Source organism: Paralichthys olivaceus, chromosome 4 (assembly GCF_024713975.1).
Source record: "Paralichthys olivaceus isolate ysfri-2021 chromosome 4, ASM2471397v2, whole genome shotgun sequence".
Lineage (NCBI taxonomy): Eukaryota > Metazoa > Chordata > Actinopteri > Pleuronectiformes > Paralichthyidae > Paralichthys > Paralichthys olivaceus.
Window position 1 is genome coordinate 13,109,778 of NC_091096.1, and position 13,904 is coordinate 13,123,681.

Here is a 13,904-nt window from a genome sequence, read left to right on the forward strand (position 1 = left end):
TAAAGTTTGACTTATTGTTCGAACTTCACTGGAACAAATCAGTGTCTCCAAGATTTGTACAGTCAACATACTTGTTAAGAGCATAGTGCTCTGTATCCATCTGGTGAACTGCTGTTGAAATATTTAAACAACCTTGTACATTAGCCAGTGAAGGACAAAGGGGGCTCTCGTCATCTCCAGATTCTAATAACCTCTGTGGTCCCTGTGTTTGGGTGTGAGGTTGTCAGCTGCCTCACCAAGGCCAACCAGGAAACTGTGGAGGAGTCACAGTGGTGTTGTGCACATCCTGGACTTGAAATATTAAGTCAGACTAAAGCTGACGTCTCTAGTGGATCTCTCAAATCTGACATTCTTGAGAGGATGCAGCTCAAAATTACAGATTCCAGAGTTGAACATAATGTGCACGTAGCAAACATCCTCTCTTTTTAGACATTCCTCGTCTTTTCTAATCTTAGGTTTTTTTTTTCAAGGCTGTATTTGAGTTTCATCACAGCTTTTACCATTTTTCAGCTACATTTCCAACCACAATGGCACCCCGCCAAAGCCCAACAGTCCTTTTAAATTAAATCGAGCTGCACCAATAGCACAGAGTCAAAGATATCAGTCCTCAGTTTTTTCTTCCAGATCCATTATTCTCTGGGAATAATGTTGAAAAACACTCAAACACCTCAATCTCTAAATGTTACAGAAAGAAAACAGACGTGCCACTTTATCCAGTTCTGATCTATGGTTCTACCCTGATCCATCCCACAGCCTTCCACCAGGTTTCAAGGTGACAACAGAACCTCCTTGGTGGAGGTAATAAAAACAGAAACACTGTTACCAACACCTTTATTAAACATAAGCAAAACAAAAAAGTCATTTTGTAAACAATGAAACTGTCAATTACAAAAGAAGCATGTCTGGAAACATCTGAGGAAAAAATCAATAAAATCAAAAAATCTAATCTGAGGTTCAGTGGAATAAAATATTAAAACATGACCAAACTCTTAACTGTGGCCCTTAAATCACACAAACTGTGTTTCACAAAATCAAACTCAAAATCATTAACTTCATCACAGGAAATTGAGGAGGAGAGTTTTTCCAAATGATCTTCTCCAGTGCAATCTGAGGTTTTACTCTAATAAAGTCAAATAAGACAAATACACACTTATCTGCTTTTGATTATTTTTGTAGCCACATTAGGTTGAAGTTGTACATGAAAACACACCAACAAAACAGGCCAAGACTTCCAACAAATTCTCACATTAAAAATAAAAAACATAATTTATTTTATACATAAGTATTACTTATTAAAAAAGCTTAAACCCTCATAAAGTCTCTGTACCAAACACGTTTGATTTGATTGTATATGCCAAATGTATCCAGATTTAAATGTTCAACAAAATAAATATGTGGATAGATGGGGAGAAAATGTTTGTATTTTTTCTTTAGTTCAGCAACTGAATTACAAATTGTGTTTTTGGTATAAAGCTTTGAGAAATCGGTTCTTAAAGTAAATACAAAACGATATCACATAAAATAACACTAATAAAGCAAAAATAGGTAAATATGAATGTAAATATAAAGAGAATCATTTCTTACAAGTCAAGTTTACTGGTGTCTCACTTTGCTTTGTTTACAGCACCAAAGATGTGTGTGGAAATGACAGATCGATCAGGCTCTTAGCTGCTGAATAGATGTTGTGTCGTGCAGCAGGATGAGGAGACGCCTCTTCTCAGCAGGCGACTGGAGAAATGAGCCTCACGTGAATACTTTCATTTCTAACATTTCTATTTGGGAACACAAGAAAATTGAATCCGCTCTTTTTATTTTAAAACTAACTTGCTTCCTGACTGTTTTAATCCATAAAATACTTTTAATAAAGTGATGCAACTTCAATAGCACAATGTTGAGAATCGGTGTCTCTGACTGACACTGTAAAGGAAAGTTTTAATGCCCTTAGATGTTTTCATATTTTATATTTGCCACAGTCTGAAAGATATGTTGCTGGATCAACCTCAGCTGAGAATCTGTCACAGCAGCTCTCTTCACTCGAGGCTCACTCTTGCCTGGATTCTTCCACAGACGTATCTTGGTAAAGCAGCAAGAGACTTTCTGGGGAAAATCTTTTTTTCCCTCGAATAAACTTCTCACATAGAAAATCAGTACTCGTGACGGTTGCATCAATTTTGCCACCACAGACACTTATGATGAATAATGGTTGCTCACGTCTCCTTGTTTCAGTTGTTGACCATTTAATCAGAACCTTAGAGATATACAGGTCACATATATTCAGCTGTTTTCTTTTTTAGGTAGTACTTGATATTTCTATAAATATTATTTCTGTTTAGATTTTCTAAAGATGGATGTTTTTCATTCGAGACATTAGCCTCATTTAAATATATTTCTCCATGTAGGAAATGATCAAAACCTTGTTGGCACATTTTGTGTGTGGATTAACCAGCCTGTCTTCATTTTTCACCTTTATGTAATCTTGAGACTGGCTTAGTGATGGGTCTTTTTCATGTGGCAGGTACAGACGGGCGGACTGGAGCTGGTGCTGGGGCTGGAACTCTGCTGCACCTCCTCCCTGTACTTGGACTGCTCTTTGTGCTTGGGCTCCTCTCTCCGCTTTTCCACCTCCTCAGCCTCCTTGACCTTTCTTACCTCCTGGCGAGGTGACGACCTGACGTCTCTCCCTTTCTCTCCCACCAGAGCCTTGGAGGGGGTGCGCAGGTTCTTTGGGGAGGCCATGCTCTGAGTCTGGACCCTCTTGACGTGGTCGACGGCGTAGGGCCTCTCCTGGAGCTCGCCTGAATTCTTGCTGGTAGTTTTATCAGCCATATACTTCCTGGGTGGATTAGCAGGCGGCTTGTAGGCCTCCAGCTTTCGCTTGTGACTCATCGCCGTGGCACAGCAGATGATGAAGACCATGACGATGAGGAGAGACGTCACCACGATGATAATGAGCAGATTCTCCTGCAGGAAGTCCACGACTCGGGTCAGCACAAAGTCCTTGAGGCGGATCATGGTGGTGGTGATGGTGTTGGTGAGGGTGGGAGCTCCAGTGGCGGTGGTGATGTGGAGAGGAGCTCGGGTGGAGAAAGAGGTGGGGAAGAGCAGCTCCAGCTCTGCTTCATCTCCGCTGCCGTCGGACATGTTGTAGAACATGGGAGTGGAGTGACACACGCTGCACCACAGAGACAGCAGGGTCACACAAGTGACGTGAAAAACCAACTGGGACGTCATCTTTTCTTCTTGAGTCCTGCAACAACAACAGACAACTTAATTTAGAGTCAGAAGAGGGAGCGGGTTGAAAACTGAGGACCCACAGAAGCAATGGCTTGATGCAACTTAAAGAAATACAATTTGGGAAAAACACTGTTTTCAGACATGAACTCCAGAGAATATCCTCAATCGAGTCCAGATATTCTTCAAAGTCATTTTCACATTGAAGAACGCAGCACAAGATTCTAGCTCATCTCTAGAAAATCTCTTCCTGTTTCCTCACATGACCTCATTCCAAGTTTTCACTAGGGGGCAGACAGGAGAAGCTGCCTCTAATACCTCTAAATGTCACCAATGTTAAATCCATATACAAAGAGAGAAGTGTATTTCTTGGACAGACTCAGCACAGACTCCAGCTTTACATGTGTATGACAGATACATTTTTAAACCCTTGACAGAGACAAACTATATATTTCCTGCTATAAGCTACGCTGATTTCCTTCATGCTCCACGTTCACACCTTAAAGACAGGTATCAAAATCTTGCCGAGAAAACCAACAAGCGTTTTTTCAAAATCTGAAAAGTGAAGCTCTCACATACTTCAGTTAAAACTATTGTTTGAAGTTAAAAGTTTTTTAGAGGCCTGATATTTCAAAACTAAAATCAATATTAGCGGAGTCAAGGATTGAGCTTTACTTGTGCTGCAGAAATGTTTTACTCATTCATTATTTTTGAATCATCTTGCAGCCCCTCAGATTTTCTTTGTTAACTATTTCCCCACTTGTGTTTGCAGCCTCTCTTGCAGCAGACACATACAAATAACATGACACGTTTCCTTCTGAAACTCCAGTCTCCATCTTGACTCAGGTTTTTCCAGGTTTTCTGCCGTCCTCCGTCTCCATTGCACCAGATCTATTTTAGCAGGCTGCAGAGTAGCCATTACTTATTTGGGGTGGAGACAGTGAGTTTGGTGCTGAAGGCCTTATAATTTGAAAAGAGGAGGGAGGCCACCCAGCCACCACACCAAAGCCAGGAGGAAGCCATAGAGCAGAGGGAGCACAGAGGCGTGGGAGCCCTGCGGCCGTGGCCTCTATATTTACAGTGGGCAGCAGCAGCTGCCGTACACCTCCCACAGCAGCACAGGCCTAATGAAGATATTTCTGCCTCCAGGAGAACCTGCATTTACTCACAGGACGACGGACTGAATAAACTTCCCAACCTAGTATTACATCTCTTCCATGACTCTCTCTCCAGTGTGAAGTCGGGCTTTAACACAGAAAACTGAACCTTTTGTGTGTTGACAATTAAAACCTGTTGAACTCACCACAATGTGTAATTACACAGAGCTGAGCTGCACAGACAAGCTTCTAATCAGCATCACGCTGGAGTGAACCTGCTGCTGTACAGAAACCCCCTCCCCTCTCTGTGTGGTCAGACCTGCTCTCTGCTGGAGCAGATGGTAAAGGCTGGGTCTTCATCCTGGATGTACAGCACTGCCCCTTCAATCCCCATAATTACAGACATAAATACATTTCCTGTATGTTACCGGAGGTCAACATTATAGCTTCGGCTGAAGGACATCCAGACTTAATTTATAAAAAAAAGATATGGGTTTTGTCACACTGAGGTGTTTAGGGCCAAACTGTATGATAAAGTCAAAATTTACAGAACTAAATATTCAAACACACTTTAGCTGCTTCTTGTCCTGGATGTCCTGTTCATCATGTAAAACAAACTTAGCACAAATCAAGTCTGACATATGTGGAAGTTTGTAAAATTTGGCATCTCAACTAAAGATACAAACTAAAGTAAGTAAGTTTTAACAGTGCTTGACCAGACAACACATATTTACAAAGGTGAAACCAAAGGCAGAGATTTCACCCTCATTACACGTTTTCTTACATAAAACTTAATCCCTTTCAACACTTGAAACTACAGGTCAAAAACACTGAAGATCAATGTGGAGGATAAATAATAATAATTTGGATTTAGAAGGAAATCTAATGTTGTCAGGGGAGAAATAAGCATTCACATATTGTGCTTGATGTAATACCATTATTTAAAAATACTTAATTTCAAATACAGATTCAACATTAAATATTCCTTAGGCCATTACTACCTGTCTTCACCACCGTCTCTAATACATATAGATAAAAATCCAACTCAAATAAAAGTAGACGTATCATCAGCAAACCACACTAAAGTATCGAGATATAACATATTTATTATTCAGAAAAAAGCCCCCTATGAGTGTTGTACATTTTCATATGCCACATTATTTCATTATTGCAGTTGTAGAGGTGAAGTAGGAGTGCATCATATTTTGTAAAATATTGAAAAATACATTTCCAGTAAGTGAAGAAAATATAAGTAACTGTAGAAATATTCAAGCAAAGTAAACAAGTTGCTGAAAGTTGGTTCCACTACAGGGTTTCAACAAGAAAAAGGCAAAAAAAAAAGTTACTGATCCTGAATTTAAAACTTTGTTTGTCTGAATTCAGCTAATTCTATAATATAACTAGAAATAACTTTCTTTTTATTCCTTCTGTCTTCTTGTTGCTAGCATCCACTTTACATATTCATGAATAAAGAAATCTATACTTACAGGCTGTGTTATCCCGGGTCTTTTCTTCTGGACGCTCTGAGCGGTGCAGACGACAGAGAGGTGAAAAAGCGGGGAGACGGAGTCAGAAGAGGAAAGTAAGAGTGCAAGAGAGTTTCTGAGCATCCGCCCTCCCCCGTTACACTGACTGTATATTTTTTTTACTCGGCTCTAAAAAGTCTCCTCCTCGCAAATTGATGTTCAGTTCCTCTATTTTCAGCCTCTCCTCCCTCCCTCTGAACCTCCCTCCTCACTCTCCATCCTCCTGCACTTATGGAGCAGCCATCTGGACATTTTCACAAGTATATGATTTTTGTGAATAATTATGAAGGAAATATTCATGTGAAAGTGACTCTGTGCACCAGGACATTTTATAGAACATACTTTTTTTTTCCAGATGTTTTTTTTTTATTATTGTAAATAAAAGCATGATTTTAAAGAATATGTCGACTCATTCGGTTTGAGTCATTCAACTGACACAGCTGAATCTTTCTGCTGTGAATCTACCACAGTGAGAACGACCTGCAGAGACGCTGCAGTTGGTACAACAGGGCCGTGTTTTAGAGAAATGGGTATTTCTGTACTCGGTGGGGCGAGTCCCAGGACTTCTCTTCCCCACTGAGTCCTCTCTAATTAAGTCCATGTTGATTACAGCCTGTCTCTACATGGCACACAAGAGCAGCGCAGAGAGCGAGAGCACGCCTTTCATCCAAAAACACATGTACAAGGCAAACACATAAGCTCCATGGTCTTTTAGGAGCACTTGTCCCTGGGGACGTCTCCGAACATGCAGGGGATCTATTTAAAACTGCTCCTTCCTTGTTTTATTCACTTATTGTGACAGATGATGCTGCTCAGCTGTGGAGGAGGTGACAAGTTACAAGACATGTAAATGTTTTCAAATATTTGGAAAACCTTTTTGGTTAATATTCTTGTTCAGAGCTTCATCAGTTTGTCTCCAGGGGATTCTCCACACCACTGTTATTTCTGTTTCACTTATTGTTGTATCTGCCATTACAGCATCAAACAGCTCTGTGATTTACAACATTTGTTTCTAATTGTTGCTTCATCTTGTCATCGAGCATCACAACCTACCGAGCTACGTGCTGAAATAGTGAGTACGATTATTTTTGGTGGTTCAGGCACACATGGAATAAATCAACAAAGGCAAAACAAAACCGTTCAAAGTTTCATCTCTGTCTGCTCACATTTATACTGCAGGTTATTACACCACGTATTGATGCAAATACATTTATTATCTGTTTTTATCCAGTTTTGTTGTTTCACTGCAAAAGATTCAAGCAAATCCACAAGTGGAGAGCTGACTGAACAGAACATGTTATTTGTTTTGCTCTTTTGTATAAAGTTTGTTCAAAAGAAAAATACAGGATAGATCTAGTCTTAACATTGAAAGAGATTTCAGTTGAGAAAAAACTAATCACAGTAAAAAAATTAAAAAGACAGTGTGAATTCAAAACTCAACAATGAGCCCACTTTAAAAAGTCTTTATTATTTTTTCTTATAATCAATGTTTGATACTTGAAGCAAGAATAATGAACAAAAATGCTGAGCGGACCTCGTCATGAGGCGTCATCTGGGTTCGTGTTTGTCTTATTTTCTTTCTCGATATTCATACGACCTCCAGTATAACAGAGGCTCTGTTGTCACATGATGCGTTATGGCAAGGTGCAGGGAACACAGACAAGGGGAAACATTTATAACCCACCTCCCTCACAAATACCCTCTTCAGCACAACCACAAAACAAAAACCAAATAGAAAAAAAAATACAGAAAATATGGTCATGTTATTTACACAGCTTCCACTCATTTTCCTAGACCTTAATTACAAACATACATCTATCTTTCAACTGCACATTTCTCCAACCTACAGAGTCCCTTTGGGTCACTATCCACTACTACTCCTCAAAACTCTCGTGCCGACAGTGCTGTGACGAATCTATAGAGTGGCAGTCTGATATTCAAGATGGGGGGGGGCAGTAAAATCTGTGTCAGATCCACGTTCCTATAGATTTCCTGTCACTACTATTTAAGGACTCGCTGCTCATGTTACATTTAGAAGCCACGATGACTGAAAAAGATGCGTGATCAGCCGACGGCTTCTCGGTTTGACATCATTCTAAGATGTTTTAAATACCTGGACCGAGGTGGACAGTTTCAAAAAACGTCAGGGGCGCAACGCTTCTAACAAACCCCCGACTTGTAACGCCACCTGGTGTATTGTGGGATGATGTCAACTATGTGGCTGAGATACAGTACTTAAATGAGCAGGAGCCTTATTGCACCTCGAAGTGATTTAAAAAGTGGGCACCTATCAACTCCTCCATTTGCTAAACAAACCTAATCACACAACAGTCCCCTACAAACACTTCCATGGTCACCTTTATGGCACTTTCAGGTCTTTACAGTGGTAACAATTATTAAAGGCAAACAACAGACTGAACCTTTACCCGTCTCTGCTTCCCACTGGGAAGCAAATCTACAACATCAGGAAAATAGAGCTTTTATCTCAGCAAAACAGCTCAGATTGAACAATTCCAACGGTTCATTGTTTTGGTAATAACTACACTCGATGGGGGCATCTGAGAAACAACCATTAAAAAAATAAACAGGGAGTGGAAGTGCTAAGAGGGATATAAGCACAGTGGAACAAGAAACAGGATAAAAATTAACAGTGGACTATTCAGTTCATCCAGGTTAGAGGCAAGTGTTGATCTACTGTGAATCCATTTTTATAACACCACCCCCACTGAGACGAAACAATGCAGGAACATCCAGAGTGACAGGAACCAAAATGGCCGAAGACACGAGGCACATTTTCACACACAATCTTGGCCTAAAGGTCGATCGTGAACAGTTTCTGTAACTATCTCCAGTCTTATCACCAGATGGTTTTAAGTAGTCAGGTCAATGTGGGATTACTTGGCGTCATTTCACATCAATCCCTGTTGTGTTTTTAAAACAGAGATCTGAGATGGTGTTTAATGCAACAGTGACAAGAAATAATCCCACTACACTTGACTACATGTGTGTTGAGCTAACCCGTGACTGGAGGTTGGCTACTGAACTCTGAGAAAAACACAAAGCCGAGCTGACAGAAGCTTTTCTGCAGAGAGGTTGAAATGCACAGAGCTGGTTTGTCTGTGGGCAGCACATAAAATACCACAATGACCAACCAACCAGTGCAACCGAGTCACTACAGCAGAGTGTTTACTGGAGGAGGAATGTTATAGAAGGATCCTTCCCAACACCAACAAGGGCCAATCAATCAGATTTGTGGAATGTATTGGTCTTTTTCTCCAAGAAGCACACAGTGGATCTTAATGAAGCGAGACAGAGAGGAATGCATGTTTACGTGGACTATTGTGTCCACAGACAGACTGATGAAAAGCAACAGGAATGAAAAAGAAACAGCAGAAGGCAGGTATTGATTTGTGCAGCTCCAACACAGACAGCAATGATGATTTATCTATAGAGCTTGATGGTGACTGTGGCAGAAAAATGTGTTCAATCCGAATCTATTTGCAACGTCAATCTTCTTTTCCGAACAATTCTAATTTCAGATTAAATGAGGAATTTCTTCTCTTTGTGTGATCAGTCTACTGCACTGAGTTTCCCTGTTTGCATTTTGAATATTCCCACAAGAAAGAGAAAGAAATACTGTTAAGGAGGTGTAAACAAAATTTGGCAACATTATACTGTATTTCGGGGTATGGCAACACAAAACACTGATGCCTACTTCAAAAAAATATTGGGGTATACAATTGCCAACAGAAACTGCTGACTTTGGAATTTTCCTGGTCATTACTCTAAAATGAAAAGAAGTGTAAGACTTTTTTATACAAGAAAAAAACTGATAAAAAAAAATGTCTGCCACAGAATAAAAGGAGTCCTTTGTCATCAAAAAGCAAAAAGTATTTTCTGTTAAATTTGCCACACCTTCTTATTCCACCTGTGTTAAACTGAGGGTTGGGGGCTGGCTAAGAAAAGTTCATCTGGAATGTTGCTAGGAATCGTTGCTGGGCAGGACTCAGACGAACACTGTCACTGAGATCGGCAGTGACCAGTCCTGCCCACCACCCAGCCAATGGAACGTCCTGAATTGTAGCGGGTTTGGGAAGCGGGTCATTAAATGGCAATTTTGGACATTTGCTCTTCAAGTTTGATGATTCGCTTCTCCTGACTGCTGACCAGGTCCTTGAGGGATTTTATTTCTTTCAAGATCTCCTCCAGCTTGGCTTCAGATTTCTTTGGGAGACACAAAGGATAAGGACAAGACTTTTTAGCACATTTTTTAACGTTTCTATCACAATTCTGCTGCAAACTTCAGTGTCACAACAGTGCAGAAGACAACCTGTGAAACACTGTCTACAGTCTCGCACTGCCACCTGGCAGGACCTGGGTCTCTGAGGGTTAACATGTTTCACCAGCAGTGGAGCCAAGTGGGTTGTGATTACAGAGCAGAATGGCAGAGAGACATATGGGCTGGGCCCCAGGCGGGTGGCTGTGTTGTGGGTGAGGTGCGGCAGGACGCCCAGAGCTGCACCAGACCCCTCAGTTTGTAGAGTGGGTTGTAGAACCTCTGCAAACCACCTCACGAGCACAGCCAGCAATCAGCTCTGTTTCATCCACATACAATTTGTCTGTCTGACAACATCAGCTCTGGAGAGCCACAGACAAATAGACAAACCTGCAGAGGGGCCTTAATTTTTTGGTGGAGATTTGCAGGGTTGTTCTTGTTCTTAGTGAATATGAATAAACACTACAAAGTAAATAAAAACACGATATGTTCATTCAGAACCTATGAAGAAGGAAATTACTATGCAGTCAAGAGCATATTATTTATTCATCAAAAAAAGTTCCTTCAAACTTCATAACAATTTGCTCTACTTTTTTTTCTTTCATGAGATGGTAAAATTAGTTAAATTAAAGATGTTGTCTTTGGATCTTGCCTGTTGGCCGGTACATACATAGCATATCAAGACCTCGGCCTGTAGGAAAATTGTTCTTCTATTCTACAAATTTGAGTTCTTTGAAACAGTATATACTCACAATTGTTGGAGTTGGGGAGGCAGACTTGTTGGCAGGGCTCGAGTTCTCTGTGTTCTTGGTCACCTTGCTGTCCAAAATATTCTTTTTGACCACCTTGAATTCACGGTTCTTGCCCGGGACATAACCATTCTTGAGGGAGATGAGTATGGGGTCTCCATTCTTGCCATCAAACCACTCCTCAGCCTCCACGGCAGGGTCTGGTCCGGCTGTATCAGGGTACAAGTCATCCTGGAAAAGGTCCGACTGAAGGAAAGAGTGACATGCTATGAGAAAAAAATCTAAAACCAGTTCATATTAAGAAAAGGCGTCACTGCACTGCTGTTGGTTCAACCTGCAGATTACACAGTGGTGTAGCAGCCACCTGCAAATAAGACTCACCTTTCTAGGCACAGTCATCACGATAGGCTCACACTTCCTTTCATGCAGTTTATAGAACCTAGAAACACATATTTAAATCAATTACACAAAAGTCGTTACATTATTAAACAGAAATAAACACAACTGTCAACAGGGAGGTTAGTGATTATGTTCTGCCTCCTAGTGGTTCAGCTATGAATTCCACCTTAGATACGGTTGATAAAAATTCTTAACTCAAAACAAATTTTGCTGTCATGTGATGAATATCTTAGCTTACCTTGCAATTTCCACCTTATTGACATCAAGGCCCCTCTTGGGCATATAGCCCATGCCCCTCTGGGGCTCCTTGGTGACAAAGGTGTTAAGGAAGTGAACATATGGAGCCTCATCTGTGATTTCAAAGTAACGGATGCTGCTGTCACCCTGAAAAGGAATCAAACATTTTATTTCTGTAATTAGAAATCAATCTGCTAATTATGCATAATAAAAAGCATAATTAATCATAGTAATTATGTTTGATTTAAGGGTTGAGTGCCTAAAGGGGAACTTACCTTCCCACAGAGGTAAACAACGTTGGTGTCTGGGTCATAGAAGGGCAAGAGCACTCCATTGCTGGTGTCCATTTCGTTAACAGTCATGGGCTCCTCCATGTTGTGCTGGGTGAAAACAAGGGTCATGATAAATTTGTTCTGTCAGAGAGACTACAGTAAAAGGTTACTATCTTTACAAACAGGAAGAAGTGGTTGAACTTCTAGAAGCTGTTAATATTGAACAATAATAAATAAATATTGTGCTAATTTTTAAGGTGTATACGGTTTCGTTTTATGGATTTCCTTACCATTTTAAGACAAAGGAAATATTTGATCTGAAACTGAATTTTATTTTATTTTTTTAATTAAGGAAATAAATTGACAAAAAATGAGCTGAAAATTATTCCTGACATCAGAAATCAACCAGGGAGAAAATCTGTGAAACTGCCAAGAATTGGTCTGTCACAGACCATGAGCTCAATACACAAACGTCTAAGATATATTAACTGTCAGAGAAAATAATCGAGTCGCTACAGTAACTGTCAGCTGACTATGTGACACTGGGACAGTGAATTGTCTTTGTCCAAACAAACACTTGGTAAGCAGCCAAACGCAGTCATGTTATCAGGTGGTTATGGGAGAGTGAGGAAAATGCATTTAAAATTTACCACTCACAAAAATGTGATGGATTACTTAAAAACATAGGCTCCCTTCATCACTGAGCCTTTTTGTGTTTTCTTCTTGATAATGTTTGATTGTACAACAACCCAAAGGAAACGCTGTTGTTGATGTCAATTAAAAACGTGTTCTTATTCTCTCAATCACAGTGTTTGGTTACATAATGAATGAATATATGTCGTGCAGTCAGTATTCATGAAGCAGCTTACCATGTTCCACAGGGATAGCTGTCTCTCACTCATGCGACTGAAACCTGTGGTGAGGATGTTGTCATCGGCCAGGAAAATGGCCCTCATGGGTCGAGCGCCCTCATGAGCCTTCTCCTTCTCCTGTGAAGTGTTCTTAAAGGGTCAACACTGTTTCCCGAACACAAGAGTCGCTGTTTCCTGAACTATTAAATATGTCCAACTTTTCTTTAGTTTATTTGGGATCTTAGTCAAGCATAAAAAGAAAATGTTACAAAGAAATCGTTTTAAACTGCTTACAGCAATGATCTTCTCCTTGCGGGGGTCAATGACACGGATGGACTTGTCCTTGCAGGAGGTGCAGATGAGGTTACCGTTGCGGTTCCAGCTCACGTTGTAAATGACATCAGGGTGCATGTCCTCCAGGGTGATCATGGCCTCACCTGTGCCCACGTTCCAGATGATGACCTGGTTGTCACAACCTGGCGACAGAGTGAAGTCAAGATGAGCAGCTCATCCCGGGCACGCACAGCATCTTGTCTTTATGGTAGCTAACACCACAATGCTATGTTGTAGTTTGAAGTTTAGTGCTAAAACTACATTTCTGGGAAGCTGTGACGGCTACCTGCACTAAGAAGGACATTGCGTGCTGTTGGATGCCATGTGATGATGCCAACGCGCTTGGAGTGGCCCTCCAGTACCACCACAGGCTCAGACATGGAAGTGATGAGGCCATTCTCAGGAATCTGCCACACCTGTGGAGGACATCAACAGGACAGAGGTCAGGAACAAAGAGAAGACAGGAATGAAGTCAACTTATTACAACATACCCACTGTTACTGTACAACACACACTGATTAATTGTAGTTACCTAAATGAACCTGAGGGGGGCAGCAGCAACTAAGAATTCAGTGGCCAACAGCAGGATGTGATTCATGACACACGGGACATATGGTAAAAGAACCCATATGCAGGCTGCAGTTACTTTACAAACCTAAACCCTAAACTTTACTAGTAAAAGAGTTTATAAACCATTGAGACAAAGAGTCTGATCATAAGGTTGGGAAATGAGACCAACCAACCCAATACTTATCACTTATTTCTTGAAGTTTAATAGATACATGAAGGGAGTACTGTAGCCACTGAGCTGAATGTCACTCTGATTAAATGACCGTCTCTGACATCAACAATCAATTCTTTAAATCAACCCATGTCCAAACTATGACTGAAGCACTATCAATCCTATTTTAAGTGCTATCTGCTGGAGCAGTC

General features: G+C 40.7%; 2 protein-coding genes across 3 annotated transcripts in view; both read right to left on the reverse strand.

The window, feature by feature from the left end:
* Positions 1 to 2,351: 2,351 nt before the first annotated feature.
* Positions 2,352 to 5,953, reverse strand: tmem119a (transmembrane protein 119a). The gene is made up of 2 exons (XM_020100883.2): positions 5,816 to 5,953; positions 2,352 to 3,247 (listed from the first exon to the last, which is right to left on the reverse strand). The coding sequence occupies exon 2, from the start codon at positions 3,229 to 3,231 to the stop codon at positions 2,488 to 2,490; it is 744 nt and encodes a 247-aa protein (XP_019956442.1). The 5' UTR covers positions 3,232 to 3,247; positions 5,816 to 5,953; the 3' UTR covers positions 2,352 to 2,487.
* A 1,349-nt stretch (positions 5,954 to 7,302) lies between these two features.
* Positions 7,303 to 13,904, reverse strand: part of coro1ca (coronin, actin binding protein, 1Ca) — a 32,646-nt gene continuing 26,044 nt past the window's right edge. For both annotated transcript variants that reach the window (XM_069523797.1, XM_020100903.2), the window contains exons 4-11: positions 13,258 to 13,387; positions 12,933 to 13,114; positions 12,657 to 12,776; positions 11,791 to 11,895; positions 11,517 to 11,662; positions 11,261 to 11,318; positions 10,883 to 11,125; positions 7,303 to 10,078 (exon numbers count right to left, since the gene is read on the reverse strand). In XM_069523797.1, coding sequence (XP_069379898.1) covers positions 9,959 to 10,078; positions 10,883 to 11,125; positions 11,261 to 11,318; positions 11,517 to 11,662; positions 11,791 to 11,895; positions 12,657 to 12,776; positions 12,933 to 13,114; positions 13,258 to 13,387 — 1,104 coding nt within the window. In that variant the 3' untranslated portion in view covers positions 7,303 to 9,958. The remainder of the gene's footprint in view (positions 10,079 to 10,882; positions 11,126 to 11,260; positions 11,319 to 11,516; positions 11,663 to 11,790; positions 11,896 to 12,656; positions 12,777 to 12,932; positions 13,115 to 13,257; positions 13,388 to 13,904) is intronic.

Coding starts and splice junctions, on each gene's coding strand:
- tmem119a (XM_020100883.2), bottom strand. CDS start 3,231: ATGACGTCCCAGTTGGTTTTTCACGTCACTTGTGTGACCCTGCTGTCT.